Raw genomic sequence first — 23,717 nt, forward strand, 5'->3', positions numbered from 1 at the left:
CAGTGATCTACATATGTTCTTATATATATATGTTCTTTATTGACAGTAAAATAGCCTGTACAAAATGATAAATTGATAAAACAAAATGGTTGTGAAAATACCGGGTGCAACACTGGGGAAAAATAAGTGTCTATGGGCTTACACCAGCTGCAGAATTCTATTAAGAAACACAATGGAATGTTGGAACCAGCTGAATGTGCTGAATGTGATTTTGTTTACAATTTACAGTAAACAGAGTAAATAGTACATGCAAACTTTATGAAAACGCACTGAAATCTATCTCAAATCTATACAGACATGAATGAATTTAATCTGCATGACATAAAATACATTCCAACATAATTATGAAAACATGGCTAGTAAACAAATAATTCAGAATACACAAAGTCCTTGTTAACGGTGATGTCAGGCTGCCTCTGGAGTTAAGTTGGCCAAAGTTTTGCTTTCACTCCAAAGGCTAAACCAAAGCATTATTAAGATGTAACACAGATATCTCTTTCTCAGCAGTAAACATCTGTGGCTCTCAGCTACACCCTTCTTTAGAAAAATGCAGTGTGATGTCTAACTGCTGAGTTGGTTTGAGTATTTGCCTGAATTCACCTGAAAAATTTGCGTAATTCCAATAGAACTCAACCGTGACCACCCGCCGCTTGGTTCTGGAAGTATATTTCCCAAAGACTTTCCAAAGAAAAAAGTTTGAAAGCTTTCTCATGACTAATCAGTGGTAACAAATGACCACAAGGATATTGAGGACAACTGCGTTACTGACATTTGTTACAACATATCTGGTCGTTGTGCCTTTCAACTTGTAATATTTGAATTTGTCAGAAAGTCTATTGGGAAAATGAATATGACCAGTATAAGTAATGGAACACTACTTTTTCACCTCATCTTTATCTCATTTTTTTTTTTGTTTAAAGGAATTACATGCTATTTTCAGTCTTTGCCAATACCCGATATCAACCGTTATCAGGGCAGATACTTCGGTAACTGGTAATGGAATTGAAAAAGCTGGCTCAGTCTCTAAAATGTACACATAAAATTACAAAAAATCCTCATATAGCGTAGTTGTTCTGTCGTGGGGTTCATGTAAAGCAGTCCATGCTGGTCTTGGCTCTCTCCAGCTCATGGAGGAAGTTATAAAACTGAGGAAGTGTAAGCTCTGAAAGAGACAAAACAGGACACAGTTAAAAAGACGACTTTTCAACACGTTTTACACTTCACAATTGGGATTTGAGAATATAGGGAAGATATTTATTATGATAGCAGTAAAGCAGTAAAGTATTGAAGAAATGCTATTTATTCTCCAGAAATGTTAAGATGTAATGTTTGATCATATTTGAAAAGATTAGGATGGAGAGTTTATATTGTGTTTTTGTTAACAATACTGAAATAGACAATTTTGCAAAAGATTTCAGGAAGGCTACTAATTTCACTCAAGCTCAGTTAACACAATTATATTTAAAATTTCACGAAAAAATGTTATTTTTTCGTAGACACTGGCAGCCGATGTGACATATGTAGAGGCACTTCCATAACTGTTACCTAGCAACCATCATGTTAACACGGGGTAAACAAAACGTGTTATAATAATGACAATAACTTAATTTTGTTAAATTCATGCTCTACCCTCCACCCATCTGTCTTGAAGTTGTTATTGTTTTATCTGGAAACATTCTAGATTAAAGACTGTATGGCATAAAATATATATATATATATCTCCAGGTAAATAAGGAGGGAATGCAACCAGGTCTAGTTACAGCTCAGATCTGTGGAGAGATCTCACTGTAAGAATACATGATCACAAGGTATTCCTTTGACACAAACACAATGCTAGACAGTTTAAGCTTAATGCCATACTGTGGAATATTCCAGGTAAAGCAATAACATTTCCATAGAGACAAGCAGGTGACAGACCCCTCATCAGGAAAGTGAAGTATTGTGGCTTTAAACTTTATAAAGATTTGTGTCAGATTTGAGTCGCGTACTCACCCATATAAACATTTTCTGTAGAGTTTCCTTTTCGAATCACCAACTTCAACTGCAAAAGAAGAATATAAATCCTTTACAAATGAAACTAAATCATTCTAATGTACGAACGGATGCAAATGGAGGCAAAAATGAAGTGGAACATAAGAAACTTTAACTAGTCTAGGAATGTCACAAAATATAAAATTGGGTAAGAAGAATTATAACCACTCAGATACATGTGAGTGATATCAGAGCCTGGTTTAAGGACATTTAAAATAGTTTTTTACATTATTTGTTTATTTAATAGGAGATTATTACAAACAATAAAAATCAGGATTGTCTTCACCAGAAATTATTAAGTTTTACTGGACAAATACTTAAAATGTTCACCTCAGAATACTTTTTCATTTTATCTACAGATCATAGACTGTATAAAGATGAGGACCAAGTGAGTGTGACGTCACCCACAGAGTTCAGCTCCAGTCAAATGAAGCTCATCGAGGCTAGCAGTTATAGTGGCCAATTTGGAGCAGAGTTCCACATTTGGAATTCTGACCGTGAGTATCATAGCAACCAAAGAGCCAATCTGGAGCGAGGATGTTGAAGGTAATGGCCCTTCCCCCTCGCACCACTGCTTTAGCAAGGGAGCGGGTGCTTAGCAATGCTAGTGGGAGCAACCTCTGGGAAAGAAGCGCCTGATTTGTCTGTTATTAATGTTCATATCTTGATTTATGGACACAATAGCAAAATAAAAACACCAGGATCATGTAGAGGAGATTGAAATCAACATTTTACACCCAAAATGACAACTGATAGCAGCAGTTACAGAGAGAGGGGGCGACGAATCTAATTTGAAGTGAATTGGAGTCAATGGAGTCGGAAGTGCGCCCAATGATCACTTCCTATTTGGAACATGACGGCTAGCAGGTTAGCTATGTCCATTTATATATACAGTCTATGCTACAGATATATTACAACCTTTCCACATATGATGCTATTTGTGAGGTGTGAATACAATTTTGAAGTTACAAAATAGTATATTTTTCTATCTTTTGAAATAGAAAAGGACACTAACTGATATTTCTACCCTGGTTAGCTTATTTTTTTTGTTGTAAAAACTTAAAACCTTAAGCATTTTGATCTGATGGGTCAATTAAATTTTGCCTTCAGTTGACTCCATTCAGGAATTTTTAATATTCCAATGACGTAGCATTTTAAAGGGTCTATTTAATTCATACATATTTCCGTGTTTGTGGTTTACCTGCAGAAAAATGTTCCCGACTTTGTGCATTTCACTGGTCCCAACTGTCACTGCGAGAGAGAGGAGCCCGGTTAAACGTGTTATGGTGAGGGAACTTGCTTGGGCAAAACACCATGCAGGTTTATACATTAACAATTCCTTAAAAGGAATAAGTAGACTCCACATAGCCTGGATTCATTATTTCTGACAAGCCTCTTAAAAACTCCAGCTCTTTTCAAACTGCTCTAGGGTTGTCAAAAATCCACACCCAGATATACAAATAAAGTATCGAAACCAGTTGCTCATCTGAAGTATCGATACTGAAAGACATGATATAAATAGGACAAAATGGACCCTTTTCTGATAATAAAATTTCAAACTCAATATCGATACTAAGGAATAGACTCAATACCATGATCATAATAAAAAACTCTATATTTAAACAATCAAATGCAATTTTTCAACATAGTAGTACTATGACATGGAGGAGCAGCGGATCTATGCTGAGCTCCTCCTGTGTTCCTGAGGTCCTCACTGTATCTCTAAGGGAGTCTCTTAGAACTACACCAATGACCAGCCTGTCACAATAATTACTATATTGACTTATCATTTAGTATATTACAGCTGGAACAATATATTTTGGGCCTCAATATTTATCATGAGTACTTTTTCTTTGCAAAAGTGGGGAGATTTGGGGTATTTTTATTGTAGCACGGTAAGATTTGAGCTGTGGAGGGGTGAAGTAGTCCCTTTTCATATCTGAATGAGGGGTGCAAGCATAAAGGTTTTCTCTTGTAGACTTACTCACAGTAGGAATAGTAACCAAAACTTTTACTCAAGAGGACTGTTACTTCAATAAAAATGTTACTCAAATAGAAGTATGCGGCTAGAAAAGTACAATTTCTTAAAGTAGTTAAAGTAAATATAACAGTACTACCCCCTCTGGTTTTATATAGAATCAGAGAGGGAATTGTGTTACTGAGATAACTGCAGTATTTTTGTAATTTGCTATTTGTGACCATTCAAAAACAATCTGGTATTAGCAGGTCAGCATCTCAATCCCATCTGGAGAACAGGTTGCCAGGTTTTGACTGTTGCCCTGAACAGAACAACAAATGTGTTTTAATGACAAGTGATGCATCAAGTCATTAATAAAACACTTAGTATTTCATGAGAACAAGCCGCCTAGCCAACAAAGTTTCATAGACTATCATTACCATACCGGCTGCTTTAAGCCTAGCCCTTGTGATCTTATACCAAAAACTACAATCATTAAAGATGGCTCATTACACGTTTGCAATAATGTAAAGCCTGACTTCCAAAATACTGTCAACTGAGGACATCTCCAAAACATATGCCAATCAAAAGTCTGGACACACCCTCACTGAATGTTTGTCTTTTCTTTGTTTAATACTTTCTACATTTTATATACAGACAGAATACATCAAATATATCATGCAAGATAAATAGAACTGTGTGGCAATGAAAAAAATATTAAAAAACTCAACTAAATATATTTTATACTGTATTTAGATTCCTCAAACTAGCCACCCTCTGGTTTGTCAACAGCGCTGCAAACCCTTGGCCTTCTCTCAGTGAGCTTCATGATGAAAACTGTATTTTTTATTTACTACATTCTATATGTGTCCATTCATAGTTTTGATGCCTTCAGTGAGAATCTACAATGTACATAATCATGGAAATAAAGAAGAAACATAAATGACAGTGTGTACAAACTTGACAAGTAGTGTACGTGAGAAAGTATGAGGTTCTGTGAGGCAGTGGTTGCATATTTCATCAAAATTAGGTTGTATTTAGACTACAGAGTGCAAGTAGTGAACAACTTTTAAATTAAATGGCCTAGTGAATGTATAGAGCCGAGAGACGTGCCACACTATTATTTACATTTTGGGTTGAGCTGATATAGGGTTAGGGTTATTTTTCAATCACTGATGGGTAAAAGGTTGTGCAGATGTGAGAGTAAAATGTATAAAGCAAATAAGTCTAGGCTGAATTCATAAAAAAGGCTTATTAAATATTTGTGAATTTTAGGCTTATTTCTTTCCATGGTTGATTTGACTGAAAATAAGTGAGTTCCAGCTTTCCCTTTGTTTCACATGAGCTCCACAGTTCTCCTTTATCAGATAGTGGACACATGGAATAAATAAAGAATACTTCCTATTGGACAAAAAAACAACAACAACACTTTTGTTCGTTTATACTGACAGCGAAGACATTGAACTTTGCTCCAGTTTTTGTTTCATGCAGTAGGCCCAGCAATTACAGAGAGATTAACTATAAAACAGTTACAGTTACAGTAAACAGATCTACAGTCTGACAGTTAATCCTTCACCGCCACACGCACGCTGCTCTGTACTTACTTCATTCTCCAATTTTATTTTCTTAATAGGTGATACAGGTAGGATTTCGCAACATGTAATCATTTTGGTACAAAGCTATCCATCAGAGGTATTGACTGCTGCATGGCTCATGTTATCAGATTCCACTGTCCCACCGAACATGGAAGTCAGCAAACTTGTTTCGTTTTATATGAATATTGCAATTTAAAATGTGCAAATTATTATTAACATAATGATCCACGGATGTCATAGATTTTAACTATACAGTAGAGTTCAGCACAATATGTCTTTAAATGGCAAATTCCACCATAGAATTTTGACCTGTCCTCCAGCTCAGTTTAAACTATAGGGATTATAGAATGTTGTGACCAGTGTATTGATTTGCATTCGTTTACCTCCAAACTTCCACTCCATGTCCACCAGCTGGTTCACCATCAGAGTCTGTCTCACTGCCAACCTGGACAGAGCAGCTGAGTGCTCCCCCCACTGAGAAGGACAAGATATTACAATATCATACTTTAATACATTCTAAATATGTGTAATTGTTTTTGGAGTAATATAAACTAAACCGTAATATAAATAACGTAATATAAACGTAATATATAAATAAAGTAATATAAACTAAACTAAACTGACCTGTTGTGAAAACTGAACAGCCTTTTCTTCATTTAACCCTGAAATGATACAAATGAATTATCGTCAGACACGTCTCCAGGAGGAAACACTTTTATATCCACATTGAAATGTTCACCTAAAGTTACCAGGTCCTCTCGGATCTGTTCAGCTGACAGATTCTTCTTCATCGCACCTGAAAGAAAAATGAGTAGTGTGTTGTTGTGTTAGATAGAAACAAGAAGAAATTACAGCAGATTTGTATAAATGTGTAGTGAAATCTGAAGTTTGAAGCAGTGACTTTGAATACAAAAAGGATTCCGTAGAAATTGATTAAGCTCATAGGTAACAAACTTTGGCATGTTTGTGTTTTTATGCTATTTCTCATACAAGTCTTCAGTTTGTTTTAATCTATTCTCTTTGATTTTTCAGAAGAGAACAGCACTGTATATTTGTTTTGTTTGTATCGTGTTTGTGTATTTTAACTGGGCTCTCATTAAAAAAAAAAAAAAAAAAAAGAGTCTGGACTCTCTCTGTATAAATACAGATACATGAAAATGAAATTTTGTGCGCTCAGGTACGCCCCCTCCAGGTGAGTTGAGGGGCTGGAAGTGTACTGCACTGAGATCTCTTGGTAATGGGTCCTGAGACAGTACTATAGAAAGTTCTAAATATTATCAGTCTGGAATGGCTCGTGCTGAAAGCAATAAGGAAAAGGAAGAACATTATTCAAAGCTGATTAGTCCAAGCACCACTAGAGTGGAGTGGGCAAAAATGAAACCTTTTCCTCCAGAGAATCCATTTGAGAGAAAAGCACAGATACACACGTGGAAAAAATTGTTGGTAACTGTCGGTTAATGAAAGAAAAACTCACAATGGTCACAGAAATAACTTGAATCTGACAAAAGTAATAGTAAATAAAAAAATCTCTGAAATTTTTTATTTAAAAAAATAAACTCATGAAACAGGCCTGGACAAAAATGATGGTACCCTTAACTTAATATTTTGTTATGCAACCTTCTGAGACAATCACTGCAATCAAACGATTCCTAAAACCATCAATGAGACTTCTGCACCTCTCAGCAGGTATTTTCACCCACTCCTCATGAGCAAACTGCTCCAGTTGTCTCAGGTTTGAAGGTTGCCTTTTCCAGACGGCATGTTTTAGCTCCTTCCAAAGATGCTCAATAGGATTTAGGTCAGGGCTCACAGAAGGCCACTTTAGAATAGTCAAATGTTTTCCTCTTAGCCATTCTTGGGTGTTTTTAGCTGCGTGTTTTGGCTCATTGTCCTGTTGCAAGACCCATGACCTGTGACTGAGACCAAGCTTTCTGACACTGGCAGCACATTTCTCTCTAGAATCCCTTGACAATCTTGATATTTCATTGTACCCTGCACAGATTCAAGACACCCTGTGCCAGATGCAGCAAAGCAGCCCCAGAACATAACAGAGCCTCCTCCATGTTTCACAGTAGGGACAGTGTTCTTTTCTTGATATGCTTCATTTTTCCGTCTGTGAACATAGAGCTGATGTGCCTTGGCTCAGTTCCATTTTTGTCTCATCTGTCCATAGGACATTCTCCCAGGAGCTTTGTGGCTTGTCAACATGTAGTTTGGCAACTTCCAATCTGGCTTTTTTATGATTTGTTTTCAACAATGGTGTCCTCCTTGGTCATCTCCCATCAAGTCCACTTTGGCTCAAACAGTGACGGATGGTGTGATCTGACACTGATGTTCCTTGAGCTTGAAGTTCACCTTTAATCTCTTTAGAAGTTTTTCAGGGCTCTTTTGTTATCATTCGTATTATCCGTCTCTTTGATTTGTCATCAATTTTTCTCCTGTGGCCATGTCCAGGGAGGTTGGCTACAGTTCCATGGATCTTAAATTTCTGAATAATATGTGCAACTGTAGTCACAGGAACATCAAGCTGCTTGGAGATGGTCTTATAGCCTTTACTTTTAACATGCTTGTCTACAATTTTCTTTCTAATCTCCTGAGACAACTCTTTCCTTTGCTTCCTCTGGTCCATGTTGAGTGTGGTACACACGGTCACCAAACAGCACAATGATGACCTGTAGCTCTATATACAGGCCCACTGACTTATTATAAGATTGTAGACACCTGTTATGCTTATTAGTGGACAAACCTTGGATTAGCATGTCCCTTTAGTCACATTATTTTCAGTCTTTTCTAGGAGTACCATCATTTTTGTCCAGGCCTGTTTCATAAGTTTATTTTTTTAAATAATTCTGTTGAAGTGTGGTTGAAAAACAATATCTGACTTTCATTGGTTAAATTTCATAGAATTTTATTATTACTTTTGTCAGATGCAAATTATTTCTGTGACCATTATGAGTTTTTCTTTCATTAACTGAAGGGTACCAACAATTCTGTCCATGTGTGTATCTTCCCTGTCCACAAATGCACAAAACACTTACCCTTGACACATTTTTCACAAATAAAATAGTCTTTATTTATTTATATGAGAACTGTGTGAGAATGCCGAGTTTCTATACTGTAGTTGTTCTTTGGTTTGTACCTTGTGGCACCAGTAGTACACTCTTCATAAGGTTCTTGAGGGGTCCAGCGCTCATCCCATGCTCCCCTGCAAACTCAGCCAGCTGCTGCATGAATCTCTCTGTCTACACATCCACATATACAGGGGAACAGGGGAACAAGCAGAGATGGAGAAATGCATGAATTCATTTGCACATAGACACAAAGACCCCGTCCACATTTAGTCTCGCTTCAGTTATCAAGGCGGTGAACGAGAGGGTCGCGTCCCTGCGCCTTCGGGTCGGGGACAGGTCTCTCACTGTTGTGTCGGCCTACGGGCCAAACAGCAGTGCAGAGTACCCGGCCTTCTTGGAGTCCCTGGGAGGGGTACTAGACAGTGCACCAACCGGGGACTCCGTTGTTCTCCTGGGGGACTTCAACGCCCATGTGGGTAACGACAGTGACACTTGGAGGGGCGTGATTGGGAGGAACGGCCTCCCCGATCTGAACCCGAGCGGTGTTTTGTTATTGGACTTCTGTGCTAGTCACAGCTTGTCCATAACAAACACCATGTTCGAGCACAAGGGTGTCCATCGGTGCACGTGGCACCAGGACACTCTAGGTCGGAGGTCGATGATCGACTTTGTTGTCGTGTCATCTGACCTCCGACCGCGTGTCTTGGACACTCGGGTGAAGAGAGGGGTTGAGCTGTCAACTGATCACCACCTGGTGGTGAGTTGGATCCGCTGGCGGAGGAGGAAGCCGGACAGACCTGGCAGGCCCAAGCGTATTGTGAGGGTCTGCTGGGAACGTCTGGCGGAGCCCTCTGTCAGGGGGGTCTTCAACTCCCGCCTCCGGGAGAGCTTCTCCCTGATCCCGGGGGAGGTTGGAGACATGGACTCCGAGTGGGCCATGTTCTCCACCTCTATTGTTGATGCGGCTGCTCGTAGCTGTGGTCGTAAGGTCTGTGGTGCTTGTCGCGGCGGCAATCCCCGAACCCGGTGGTGGACACCAGAAGTAAGGGATGCCGTCAAGCTGAAGAAGGAGTCCTATCGAGCCTTGTTGGCTCGTGGGACTCCTGAGGCAGCTGATGAGTACCGGCAGGCCAAGCGTGCCGCGGCTCGGGCAGTCACAGAGGCAAAAACTCGGGGTTGGGAGGAGTTCGGGGAGGCCATGGAGGAGGACTATCGGACGGCCTCAAAGAGATTCTGGCAAACCGTCCGACGCCTCAGGAGGGGAAAGCAGTGCTTCACCAACACTGTTTACAGTGCGGGTGGAGAGCTGCTGACCTCGACTGGGGATGTTGTCGGGCGGTGGAAGGAATACTTTGAGGATCTCCTCAATCCCACTGTCACGTCTTCCGAGGAGGAAGCAGAAACTGGGGACCCAGAGGCGGACTCGTCCATCACCCTGGCTGAAGTCACTGAGGTGGTTGGCAAGCTCCTCGGTGGCAAGGCTCCGGGGGTGGATGAGATCCGTCCTGAGTACCTCAAGTCTCTGGATGTTGTGGGACTGTCTTGGCTGACACGTCTCTGCAACATCGCGTGGCGGTCGGGGACAGTACCTGTGGAATGGCAGACCGGGGTGGTGGTCCCTCTGTATAAAAAAGGGGGACCGGAGGGTGTGTTCCAATTACAGGGGAATCACACTCCTCAGCCTTCCCGGTAAGGTCTATTCCAGGGTGCTGGAGAGGAGAATCCGACCGATAGTCGAACCTCGGATTCAGGAAGAGCAGTGTGGTTTTCGTCCTGGTCGTGGAACACTGGACCAGCTCTATACTCTCCATCGGGTCCTCGAGGGCTCATGGGAGTATGCCCAACCAGTCCACATGTGTTTTGTGGATCTGGAGAAGGCATTCGACCGTGTCCCTCGTGGTGTCCTTTGGGGGGTGCTCTGGGAGTATGGGGTCCGGGGCTCTTTGCTAAGGGCTGTCCGGTCCCTGTATGACCGGAGCAGGAGCTGTGTTCGCATTGCCGGCAGTAAGTCAGACCTGTTCCCAGTGCATGTTGGACTCCGCCAGGGCTGCCCTTTGTCACCGGTTCTGTTCATTATATTTATGGACAGAATTTCTAGGCGCAGTCAGGGGCCGGAGGGGGCCTGGTTTGGGAACCACAGGATTTCATCTCTGCTGTTTGCAGATGATGTTGTCCTGATGGCTTCTTCGAGCCAGGACCTGCAGCAGGCACTGGGGCGGTTTGCAGCCGAGTGTGAAGCGGCTGGGATGAGAATCAGCTCCTCCAAATCCGAGGCCATGGTTCTCGACCGGAAAAAGGTGGTTTGCTCTCTCCGGGTGGGTGGTGAGTCTCTGCCCCAAGTGGAGGAGTTCAAGTATCTCGGGGTCTTGTTCACGAGTGAAGGAAGGATGGAGCGTGAGATTGACAGGCGGATCGGTGCAGCGTCTGCAGTGATGCGGTCGCTGTATCGGTCCGTTGTGGTAAAGAAGGAGCTGAGCCGGAAGGCGAAGCTCTCGATTTACCGGTCAATCTACGTTCCTACCCTCACCTATGGTCATGAGCTTTGGGTAATGACCGAAAGGACAAGATCGCGGATACAAGCGGCTGAAATGGGCTTCCTCCGCAGAGTGGCCGGGCGCACCCTTAGGGATAGGGTGAGGAGCTCGGTCACACGGGAGGAGCTCGGAGTAGAGCCGCTGCTCCTACACGTTGAGAGGAACCAGCTGAGGTGGCTCGGGCATCTGCTCAGGATGCCTCCTGGACGCCTCCCTAGGGAGGTGTTCTGGGCATGTCCCACCGGGAGGAGGCCCCGGGGAAGACCCAGGACACGCTGGAGGGACTATGTCTCTCGGCTGGCCTGGGAACGCCTTGGGGTCCCACCGGAGGAGCTGGAGGACGTGTCCGGGGTGAGGGAAGTCTGGGAGTCCCTGCTTAGACTGCTGCCCCCGCGACCCGGCCCCGGATAAGCGGAAGAAAATGGATGGATGGATGGACAGTTATCAAGGCCGATCACCAAACGCCACAGATACACACCTCTTTGGGCTCCAGGAGGAACTGGAATAGAATTTGAATCAGATGCACAAATTGCTGCAAAGTGATGAAGAAAAAACACATTTTAAGTTGGGTCAAAGAAAACTTTAAAACAGTGAAAAAAAAACTATTCATACAATTATCTCTAATTGTACTGTTAACTAAAACAGAGAAATATGGTGACTGAAGGCTTCTAGATAAAGAATATTTACAAGTAATTTGTATCATTGATGAAAATAAGAAATTGCTTTTTAAATTTTCTTTTCCATTTTGATTTAATATTTTTTGTTATAAGGGTCTTTTGGTGTTTGGTGAGTTTTGATGAATCTGTATAGTCTGCTGATCAAAACATCATTGATTTATTTTATTTTATTTTTTTTTAATAGCTGACTAGTCACAATCATTCTGAGTAAATGTCTCAGCCCTAGTAATCATTAATCAAGTACTGTACATGGTCTATAATATTTAAAATAATCTAATACAGCTTATAATTCTATGGACTTCTATTGGTATCGGGTATTGTTCTATATGTAATCAGGGGGAGGCCATTCAAGTGATGCATTACACAGACTATGCTGGCTTATAATATTTGCACTGGAGTTAATACAATGCTGTTGAGGAGTTAGTGTAAGAAAAGCGTCTCTCCTTAGCCACTTTCGATTAGTCTGAGGATATGTTCAGCAAAGGCACTGCAACAGATATTCATGGATTTTTGAATGATTAAAAAATGACTGTTGCCATAGTGATAAACAACTAAAACGGAAATATTATATCACTTGAATGGGAAAAAAGTCCTCAAAATGTTGTCTATTCAAGGGTTTCTGCTTTCCCTTACATGCACCATTTTGAGGGCATTCTATCATTCAAATGCTTAAAATTGCTAATTGCTATGGAAATGGATCTAATTTTTTAAATGGTGACACCCATGAATATGCAGACAGTACTCAAAACCAAAGTAGCCTGTTGGTATTGATATCAGGACTGAAAAAGACCCTTAAGTCCATTAACATTTTTTCACAATAAGCCTTGAAAACTGATTACTATGAATACAGTTTCAGTCACTACACTTGTCACATGACTTCAATGATCAAGTAAAAGTTCTACACTAAAACACCAAATGCAAAAAACAGAACCGTTTAACCTTTACTAACATTATCAATTATCTCCCCAAACTTTACAATCTAATTACCGTTTGAAAGTTGAACCCTCCCTCTATAATACCACAGATGCAGATGACAACACACAACACAACATTCCCCTTTTAGCTCGTTAATAATCTAAACATTTCCTATCCGGGTCATACTTACCTCCTCGTTGAGTTTGTTGAGGTTCTGAAAGTCGTTGGTGACCGTGTCGGGTAATACATCTTTAGTAAAATGGAGCTGCATGGTTTTATTTGAAAATTTGACCAAAAAAAAATCACAAGATAAACAGCTGCAGCTGATAGCCTCTGCAGCTTACTTCCTGGTGCCTCAGTGCGCATGCGCTCCTTCTACGTCACGCTGCCGTCACGCTGCCCTATGTAGAGCGCACAGTTTGGCACAGTTTGAATTACAAAGATTTGAAAGTATTTTTTAATAGTTATTTCGGTATATTTAGTACAAACTGGTTTGGTAAGTAGTCAGATAGTACTTTTGTCACACTTTATCTTTTATTGAGTAGATTTATATGGAACTAAAACATAGGTGGGCGAGTTGTTCACTTAAAGGATGTTTTGAGTGATAAAAGCTGTTAATACAATAGTCCAAGATTGTATGCTATTGTAAGTTGTATGCTACTTTACGTTTGGATAATTTTCTTTTACTTTATTTGTGCAATGTAGAATAATAAAAGAAAACTATGGTAATCGTGGTAAGCGTTGGGACAAGAAATTGCATTTTCTTTTTCCGCCTAAGTACTTTAACCTAGCCTAAATGTGATGTTACATTCTACTATTTTGCAGTTCCTTATAAAATAGCTCTTTTTAAACTTTTACTTGTATTACCGCCGATAAGAACCACTTCCCAAAGTTCCTTCTCCAACTTGAAACTGCGGTAAACCCAATCTGAACAGTTTAAACAAAATAAATACATTTCCTTTATAAATGTCTTTTTAATCCAACATTTTCCACCACTCCGTAATTTACTGAGATGATTCGGTTCGTGGAGGGCGCGTGGTTGAGGGAGCGGATCACATTATTCACGTGTTTTACTTGTTCACTCTGATAGGTAGGCGGAACTACTTACCTGGGAACGCTTTTTCTACACTCTCCCGGGCTTCCACGAATCTGCTGCTACCTCCCCATGTCAAACCACCGCGCACGCTTCAGCGCTTAGTTAAACTCTGCGAGGGGCCCACACAACAGCGGCATTCAGCGGGCACATTTGGGGAGAGAAAGAGAGAGGGAGAGAGAGGCTGAGACTGCACACGGTGTGGACTGAAACAAGTATTTCTGCAGCGGACGAGTTCAGTTCACGCCTGGCTTCCTCGCTCCACTTCCCGCTGCACTTTTCCCTCTTTGATCCCTGGCTTTGCGCGCTACCACAACTACTTCCTTCGCAGTTTTCCTGGATTAGAGGCAACACGCGTGGATGGTTATGTAAGTTAATTTTAACGCAGAAATAATCAACAGTTTTTGCACTGCTGTCGTTTATTTGTCGCGATTGTCGTTGTCTTTTACGCACGACTGAACCCGTGCGTAAAAGACGAACGACATTTTGCTTAAAAGTTGATCGTGTTTGAAAAGTTGCGAAATTTTTGATAACTTTTTAATGCATTTGTGGATGGGATTAGGCGAGGAGTCTGCCATGTGCACGGTCAGGTTAAAGGGAGCCGTGTACAGATGTGCAACCTGCTATGGAAAGTTACCAATATCGAATTCGTTAAAGTTTTGACAAACTAACACGTGTTTTGGACATTTAACGTTTCTATACGAATCTGGACTTATCTATTTGCACCAAGAACACTTGTCGACTTTATATATTATTAGTTGATGATGCTTGGTTAAGTTCACGGTTGTTCTCTATTGTTTTTTTCTTTTTCTTTTTTTCGTTTTGGTGTTGCATATTGTGATTTGGCCATTTACTTTGTTATTGTACCTACTGTCTATATTATCAAGACACTGACTGTTAAAGTTCCATTTTTTTTAACGGTGTAGGAACGTGTCTATTTTGCATTTCTACACTTTCAACTGTTTTTATTTCAGAAAAATACCTGGAAAAACAGGCATTCTTACTGTGAGCGGGTCTTCTTAACGCAATATCGTCCTGTAATGGTCGCCAGGCAAAGCAATAACATCTCTATTAAAACAAGCAGGTGACATACCCTCCAACAGAAAAGTTACATAGTGCACTTTTAAGATTGATGCACCAGTGTTCATGTTTCGAGACATTTCAAGCTTTACAGACAAGAACATGCCTCGTTGTTCCTTTTATGGGCTCGGATGTCTGACATGCATGTAAATTGTGTATTGAATGATTAATAGGTGTCTGCTTTTACACTTGTCTTTGATAACTTTGTTGCAGTTTGGAGCGGTGCAAGAAGGGACACGTGCGCGCAGACAAATCAAAGCCATTCAACCTTTGGAAAGTGTAGAGAGCAGAGGAGGCGTGCGCGTAATGGGCAACTACCACACAGGGAGAAAATGGAGAGGGAGGGGGAGGAGGAGGAGGAGTTTTATGTGCTAGCTTTGGGAGGCGAGAAAGTGTGAATGCACAGTCGACATGGTTTCAGTGGACCTACATGGAATAAGCAGTTGGTGCAGAAAATGTAGGTTTTAGGTAGATCTAGCATTAGGTACCCTGTTTTATGTCAAGTTTTACACGTTTTTATGGCCCAGTCCTAGTAGGAGTTGTTGTAACACAGTAGTTACAGTCATATTCATCATCTTGAGAAATTCATGCAAGCTTTGAAACTTGTTGGCCAGTTGATCATTGTAATACACAAATAATGTTTATCATGATTTAGGATGCACTGATACTTTACTGGTTTTGAATACTGGCTCCAATTTAGTAACATGGCTTATGCTAAATTATGTTGCAGTCTGAGTCCTCTATATTCATCATCTGGAATGGCTCTTCCAGACTAATGAATACTTAAGGCTGATTGGTCCAGGTGTCACAATGGTAGAAATCTGTGCTGTTCCCAACTGGATTTATCAAAAGCTTGACTATTCACCAATGCACAAAGTACTTCATTCTGTACGACTCTGTAAATTTTTATTTTCTTTAAAATAGTATGTCCATCACTGTCATCATGTTTGTTTTGGATTGTTTTGGTGCTTTACCTTTGGCTTCTGTCATTGGCAGCACTAGGAGCCTCAATAGTTACCTGTAGGATAAACAAGGGTTGCATTGCACAATAGTTTGAATCTATCTGGTCTAAAGTTATGTCTTCATAACTAAATAAATTCAGTTTTCAGTCTCGGCACTATTAACTGTTTATTTTAGTTTGATAATGGTGGAATAAAGCTGGAATCAAGGAAGGCATCCTGTGACAGTTGCTGGTTATGCAGTTTGAGGAGTTGAATTTGAAGCATTTGTTAGGTATTAGCAGGTTTATGAGTTTGTTTTATCGTCTGATACATTTTACAGTCAAATCATTTGCACATTCTATATGTATTCATTCATTTGACAACAGACTTTATATTGTGCACTCTTCAGCCTTCAGGTTCCAATGACTTCTTTGAGTTTGAAATGCAGAGGTCTATGCTCTGTTAAATCTAATCCTAATACTTAGTATTAAGTACTATCAAAGTAGCACTTAATTGTTCCCTGGCATAACACTGGAACACTGGTGCGTCATGCTGTGCTGTTTTATAGGGATGGCTCTCTCAGTTTTTGGTTTGGTGCCAGTGTCTTTATGTGAAACATGCCTGTTGGAGATTTGTAGGAGAAATCAATCATTTGCATTGTACTAGGACTGTATAATGAATCATGTTTAATGTAAAGTGTGTCAAAATGTTTCAAATTATCAGTGATCACCTTGGGACTCTTTATGGAAAGTTTTTGTTTGTTTGCAGCCATTATTACTAGAGCTGAAACACGTAATCACAACTAATCAAACTATTTAACTACCAACTAATAGCTATGGACTATTCACAAAGTCTAAAACATGCCATGGTTTAGGCCTCGGGCAACGGAATGGCAAGTGGAAATGATGACATCAGTTTTGTCTGTGAATGTAATAATGCATTTTGACTTATATATTTTTTTTTTGGACGCTGAAAGACTCTCTACAGTGCATTACTCATTCACTCCACACTTGGCAGTGGTAAGGCACTATTTTAGCCATAGTTGCCCTGGGGTGGACTGACCGAACACGGCAACACTCATGCACACTGCAGTCACATTAGGCAATGTGGGTGAAAGGACACAGCAATTACTTTGCCACTGGTGCTCTGTGGCATGTGGCACCTGGTATTCCCAGTGGTGTCTTATCCAAGTACTAACCAGGCCCAACCATGCTCAGCTTCTGAGGTCTGATGAGATCAGACATTTACAAAAGGTGTATCCAACTTCAGGATGGCCTCAAGCAGCTCCTGTTTGGATCAAATTTAGTAATTTCATCCATTGGCCTTTCGTGATTTTAATCGTTGAAAAGAATAAAAGCCATATTAATCTATTTGAAAAAAGAATATAGATGTTTATTGTTAACTATTAATAGTGATTATATTTTGAAAGCACTGGTTACAAAGCATATAGTAACTTGCTGGCAGTATAAAAACTATAGATGGACCAATATGGGTTTTTTCATGACCGATGCAACTGTTTAGAATGCAGAGAAAATGATGGCTGATGAGCTCTGCATGCACATCTTTTTTTTTTTTTTTTTATTAATGATGATGATGATTTACCCTACTCTTTAGCCAGCTGGCTGGTCTAAATGAACAAATGCTCAGACAAATGCTAATTTCACCTCTCAAATTGCCTTTATACTGAAACCATTGTTGCCTACGGCTGTTGTTTTTAGCCTGATTTTTAACTGCTGCTTTTATTTGTTTTCCATACGTTTTAATTAATGCATAGTATAGAACCCCCTAATCTGGTTTCCCAAATCATTGCAGAATTGCTCCATTGTAGACTCTTGAAGTGGGTGATATACTGTGCTAGACATTCCCTCAGAGTCCATTCTTTACAATGGGCCTAAAATGTGCACAATGTATTTAACTGTAAAGGTCCCATCTGAGCTGAAGAGGCCACCAAGTGCAACATGACAGAAGAGGAATGCACGCCCCCCTCCGCCCCACCATGACCTGACCCCTCCCCACACACACTCACTCATCGTGGGGGAGAGGGGAGTGAAAAATCCCCCTCTTGCACCTAATCTCCAGCTCCCAGACTCAACTTTAAAGCAGAGTTGCCAAGTCTGTTTCTTTATAGCGACTTCAGGCTTCTTCTTTTGCAAAGTCACTTGCAAATTTTTGCGTTGCGTTGGGTTGCATTTTTTTTGGGCTTGCTCCTAAGTGATGCTTTGATATCATTCAAAGCACTTTACCTGATTTTTACAGTCTTAAAAACTTGGAAAAACAGAGTTAGATCATTTTGAGTTAGCAGTGGTCCAAAGTTATTCCTCACTTACCTTATACATTCTGAGCATTCTAAATACTTACCATGATGAGTTTATAAGCACTTTCCACAAATTTTGAACACTAGTGTGGAGTTTTGGTAGCATGCCAACTACCTGCACTTCCTTATTATCAGACAATAAAACACTTTCTAATTAAATGTCAGCCAGCATACAGCAGGCTTAATTTGACCTCAAGAGTTGTTCATAGGATATATGCTATTACATTATGTACATCTTCTTTTCTCAAAGGTTTAAATTGCTTGTGGCTGTTTAAAAATCTGGCAACCCTGCTTTGAAGTGAGAGAGCCCCCCAAACCCGCGGTAGCTTCTGTCCTCACTGTCCCCTGCAGACGGCCCCTCTGGATCTACACCCCATCCTCTTTTCCTGCCATTTAATTCACTCACTCTTTCTGAACACTGCAGTAATTTTATTTATTTTTTTACTTTTTCATGAAATTGGGCTGCATAATATATCACAATGGAACCGAAATCACAATGATCAAATTGTAATTTAATTTGGTTCTTTGCAGAGAACAATCTATCATCTTCTCTTCTCTTTTAAAAAAAAAAAAATTTAATTTTTTTTTAAGACTTCTAAAAATGTTTTAAAATGCATGGCATTATTGTATTAGTTTATCAGTTTATATTTTAGTCTTCTCTTAAATAATAAAGAGATGGTACTACGCAAAATTGACTCTCCCAGGCCATATTCAAACCCTCCTTTATGGTTAGTTGTAAGATTCTGTGCAACGCTCAGCCCACAGGCCTACATCACCTATGCTCCCTCACAATTCTGTATAAATATACAAAAGCATGATATGAAGCTGTGCATGACAACTTATAGACAGTTGTATAATATTAATATTTCATTTGTGTTTGCTTTGTAAGCTCAAGTGCACTGACATTTAGATTTTTCAATTAGATGTTCTAAAAGAACTACTGTTTGACTCTAACCCAGCCAGAAGCAGCCTTGAACTTGGCCCTAAGCTGTTGACAGATGTACATAGTTATCCAGAGGAATCTCTGACAGCCAGGCATTTAAGCCCATTCGCCACAAGAGGAGGTCAAAGGTCAGGGGTTAATAGAAGGGTACATCCACTTTGATAAATTTCATCATCCTGGTTTATTTATTTATTTATTTATTTTTTTACAATCAATTAACTTTTTCTATATTAAAACATAAATTACATACATTTGCCAAACAAATATATTAAAGCAACACAATGAAACTGGAAGCATGAGTCAGTGGAAATGGAAAGATAAAATCATATTTTGGAGCATTGTCCATTGAGATAAATGTTTTATTCCATTCTGTGGAATATTATTATCAAAGGAACAATATTTCCATGGAAACAAGCAGGCGGAGGCCCTCCTCCAGACCAAGTATGAGTCAGGTTTGTGGAGATGCGTCCTAACAGTAAATGACATTTAAAAAAAATTGATGTGCAATAAAAACATAAATAAAAAAACTCATATTTTTAACAAACCTTTTTAAAAAAAAAAAAAGAATTTTAGTCCTGATTTTTGCCTTGTCTGTTTTAGTCTTTCAAGTTTTTAAAACAACTTTAACTTTTTAAAACAATTTTGCAATAACATTAATTCTGTCAATGTGGCTTATTTAATGATGATCACACAAAATGTGTTATGTCTCCCTCTCTGCATTTTGTGTACATTTCTCTCATTTTGCGCCCCCACTTTTGGCCTGCCTTCCTGTCGCCCGCGGGTGAAGGTGCAAAGCCGGGTTTCCTTTGCCTTTGAGCCAGGATGCACCTGCAGGTCACGCTCAAGGAGCCATTGTCTTAGAGGCCCCTGTGGTAAAGATTAGGAGAGTTACTGTTTAGGGGCCCATAAGATGAGACAGGTGATGGACGACCGGAAAACTGCATTAAACAACACTTTCCTTTTTGCATTGTGTAAAATTGTATAGTAGTTGTTGTGTGTGTGTTAAAGGAATTGTATACACTACTCTACTCCAATCATAACTGAACGTGCGTTGCCAGTGCCCTAACCTTTATCTCAGTGTATAGAAAGGCCATGCCTCATGTGAAAGCTCTGAACTTCCAGAATTCACTCACTGAGTTGCAGAGGCTGCACTAGCACTGACTAATGATTGTCTGCAGGACAGCATTGATTTTGGCAATCCAAATGAGAGACTCAAGTGAGGCTCATTCTGCTAATCGTCGTGAAATTATAACATTGAGACATAATTTTCAATATTTTTGTAATTAAAAATAGATCAGCATCACAATTGTTTATCAGTAAGGGATGTATTTGCCTTGACATGTCTACCTTGTATCCGGGGATATAAAGGTTTTTGAAATTTTACCAATACACATTTGTTTCAGGCGATTCCCGAAATCCGATATTAATATTGTGTTCTTGTTCTTTCCTTGTCCTTGGTTGTTGTTTATAAATGGAGAGTTGGATGTCCGTTATCAGTGAGAAGTGTCTGCCAAGAATGCACACTGGGATTCTCCACACACTCGTCTTCCTCATACTTGAGCTAAGAGGACATGGTGGATGCACTTAAAACTACTTGTCATTGTCACGTGGCCTAAAGTAAAAGTCTGAATAAATGTTGTATACAGTACTTTTAAATAGAATGGAAATGACCATAGCATTTCATTGAAGGCAGTTAGTTTCATTCAAATAAAAGATTTGAAAACGCTTGTTTATCTTTATCGTCTCAACTAAACCCAGTCCAAATTTCTTTCAAAACCAGAACTAGATCTGGCCCAAGGAAGAACTAAACCAGGTCAAAATGAGGTTGACCCCATCATCAAGCATTGTTAACGCATGCAAAATGACGTAAAGGAGGAAAGTCTGGAACGGTATTAAACCAGTTTAAATTAGAAGTGTGGTATTTAGTCAACACATGTCATGCATTCTTGTAGTTTTTAATTCTCCTCCTTTTTAGTCTTAAAAAAAATTGAAATGTGCAGACCAGACACAACAAGAATCTGATAAGATTTTAAATCTTAAAGTACAAAAACTGTAGCGGGATATGGCAGCAAAGAGAACGTGCACCACAAACTCAAAGTTGTGAGCTCACCTCAAGCCAGCCCTTTCCTCTCTAGATTCAGTGAGTGAGTCATTTTATTCTTAAGTGTTCAAAAGATTAGAGCATTGCATATCTAGTTTAGATGCAAGTCAACTGTCTCATTATTTGTGAAATGTGTTTTGTCATTTATCACTAGCCTAGAATTTTTCTGAACTGCTACAAGTAGATTCACTATTGCTAATCTGCAGCAGCTTCATCCTGATCCTCAGTGTGTGGATGTAAACACACACGTGAGGAACACTGTTGCCTTTTTTTTAACTTTTTAAACATTAATGGATTAATGAAACAAACTTGAATGAAACAAAATACAATTCTGAGCTTTTAACCATAACATGGTTAAGTCAATTTTGCATAATGTGTTCTTCATTTATAAAATGTTATCCTATTAAATTTAGATATAATGTAAGCCTTCAAACACTCCATGTATATTATCATTAGACCCTTTATGACAGAGTTGCCATAAATACGGTCCCCTTTGTGTCTGCCAGCTGGAATTCTTGTTTTAGTACCACTTACTTACTTTTATAGAACTCTCCATGCTTTATACTGTGCTCGTTATATTTAAAACTAGTCCAAGAACTCTTGTTTGAACTTGTTTGACAAAGCTCTTGACCTGTCACCTCCCTGTAATCCTATAGGCAAGTGCACACACACACCCACCCCTAAACGCACTCAAAATAGATGAAGCGAGCCATAGTAAAATTCTGAACTTGGGTCCATTACATTGTTTTATGCTTTCTTAGTGGAGATCAGTGGTGATGTATCTATACTGCAGGTTATGTGCAGGCGTGCCCCACAGTCCATGGTGCTAAGAAACGTCAACCCACTGCTCTTTGTCAGTGTTTGTGGGGTACCATTCTTGTGGCATTGTTAGTTGTCACATCTCGACTTGCTCGACTAGCAGCATGGCTAGCTTCTGTTTTGTGTTTTATGTTCACTCTGTGTCTACTATGATCAACCCAACACGTGCAGTAGACCAGATGCATGGATATTGTCCCAACCAGTATTATTGATGCTGCTAGTCATTGGCACTGGGGCGCAGTTGTAAGCGCTCACTCCTCACAGCAAGAAGGTCCTAGGCTCAGTTCTTCCTGTGTGGAGTTTGCTTGTTCTCCTCGTACCTGCCCGGTCAATAATGACATATAGTCATTTCTATAGACTGTATGTCGTCATTATTGCGTCTATTAACGTGTAACTGAGCTGAAAAGGATCAAAATCATGTTTTAATGCAAGCGACTTTCTAAATATGGAAGCCTAAAGTTGCTATAAAGAAGCAGACTTGCAACTCTGGTATATGACCCGAACAAGGTTTGAATCAACATCATCAGTTAAACAATTAATACTACTTAATAGTACTTGCTACTACATGTTGAACTGTTATTGCCCAAACCTACTTGTGAGTGATGTGACATGGTGTGAAGGTTCAAAAAGTGTGTTTTTTGCTCTGTGATTATACATAATAGTAATATTATAATAATTGCAGCAATTATAATAATTATTATAATAAATATATATGCATTTATACATATTTGAAAGTTAACATAATGGCATTGTGTTGTCTTCCAGGTTTGAAAAGGAGTCAGAAAAAGCACTGGATCTGTCGACTCTCTCTGCGATGCCTTCCAAGAAGTTTTCAGACGATCTGATGGAGGAGGGAAACGACATGGCCGCAGTGAGTTAAACTATGACATTTTTTGGCCTTAGAAAAGTGACAGAGTAAATCAGAGTAAGTATATAATTGTCTCGTTTAATGGTGCACTGTGTAATTTTTCTTGTAGAAGATCCGCGACAAGAACAGGAATATTCCACAGTATGGCATTAAACTTGCTTGTCTACATGGAAAAATGTATAGAAATGGCAGAGTAATTAAACACCCTCAAATTATGTTTTAAAATATTTCTACTAGTTACAAAAAGATTAACATTTAACAAATTATACTTATTTCAGTCTGAAACTATTGGATGCATTTAAAAAATTCTAATCTAGATTTAAGAAAACATACTGTGCTTCTGTCTGCTGTGTAATTTTAAATCTGTCACATCCGATGATTATTGTTATATTTTGGATTTTTAAAATCCAATATTAATCTTTAGCATGGATAAGAAAATGGTGTAATACAGGCCATTTCAGTATTTTTGTTTTGTTTTTTTGTTTCCTCATCACAAACATATCCAGAGTTGTTTTGTTTCATTCACACATTTTTACGTCTTTATTTATCACATAAACCCTGCATATTTAGGCTGAGTTTTTCACTCAAACGAACAACTCTGCTCCACCTTGTGGTCTCATGTGGACGCGCAGGGTCTACTCCACTGTGTTTTTAAACTCCATACACCCTCAGAATCATTTTGCTCATTTCAGCCCTAGAATTGTCAATCTCTACTGAACAAAAGATAAAAGGTAGACGCTAACTTGAAAGCTACCACTTCTACCACCACTTAACATCA

General features: G+C 39.6%; 2 protein-coding genes across 2 annotated transcripts in view; one reads left to right on the forward strand and one right to left on the reverse strand.

Moving 5' to 3' along the window:
- Positions 1–13: 13 nt before the first annotated feature.
- On the reverse strand, positions 14–13,135 carry commd7 (COMM domain containing 7). The gene is made up of 9 exons (XM_033969618.2): positions 12,971–13,135; positions 11,667–11,720; positions 8,723–8,825; positions 6,323–6,379; positions 6,208–6,245; positions 5,967–6,057; positions 3,233–3,282; positions 1,993–2,041; positions 14–1,162 (listed from the first exon to the last, which is right to left on the reverse strand). The coding sequence occupies exons 1-9, from the start codon at positions 13,049–13,051 to the stop codon at positions 1,086–1,088; spliced, it is 600 nt and encodes a 199-aa protein (XP_033825509.1). The 5' UTR covers positions 13,052–13,135; the 3' UTR covers positions 14–1,085.
- A 793-nt stretch (positions 13,136–13,928) lies between these two features.
- Positions 13,929–23,717, forward strand: part of dnmt3bb.1 (DNA (cytosine-5-)-methyltransferase 3 beta, duplicate b.1) — a 60,985-nt gene continuing 51,196 nt past the window's right edge. Inside the window, exons 1-2 of the mRNA XM_055222989.1 lie at positions 13,929–14,241; positions 22,837–22,942. Coding sequence (XP_055078964.1) covers positions 14,234–14,241; positions 22,837–22,942 — 114 coding nt within the window. The 5' untranslated portion in view covers positions 13,929–14,233. The remainder of the gene's footprint in view (positions 14,242–22,836; positions 22,943–23,717) is intronic.

The sequence above is a fragment of the Periophthalmus magnuspinnatus genome, chromosome 7 (assembly GCF_009829125.3).
Source record: "Periophthalmus magnuspinnatus isolate fPerMag1 chromosome 7, fPerMag1.2.pri, whole genome shotgun sequence".
Taxonomy (NCBI): Eukaryota; Metazoa; Chordata; class Actinopteri; order Gobiiformes; family Gobiidae; genus Periophthalmus; species Periophthalmus magnuspinnatus.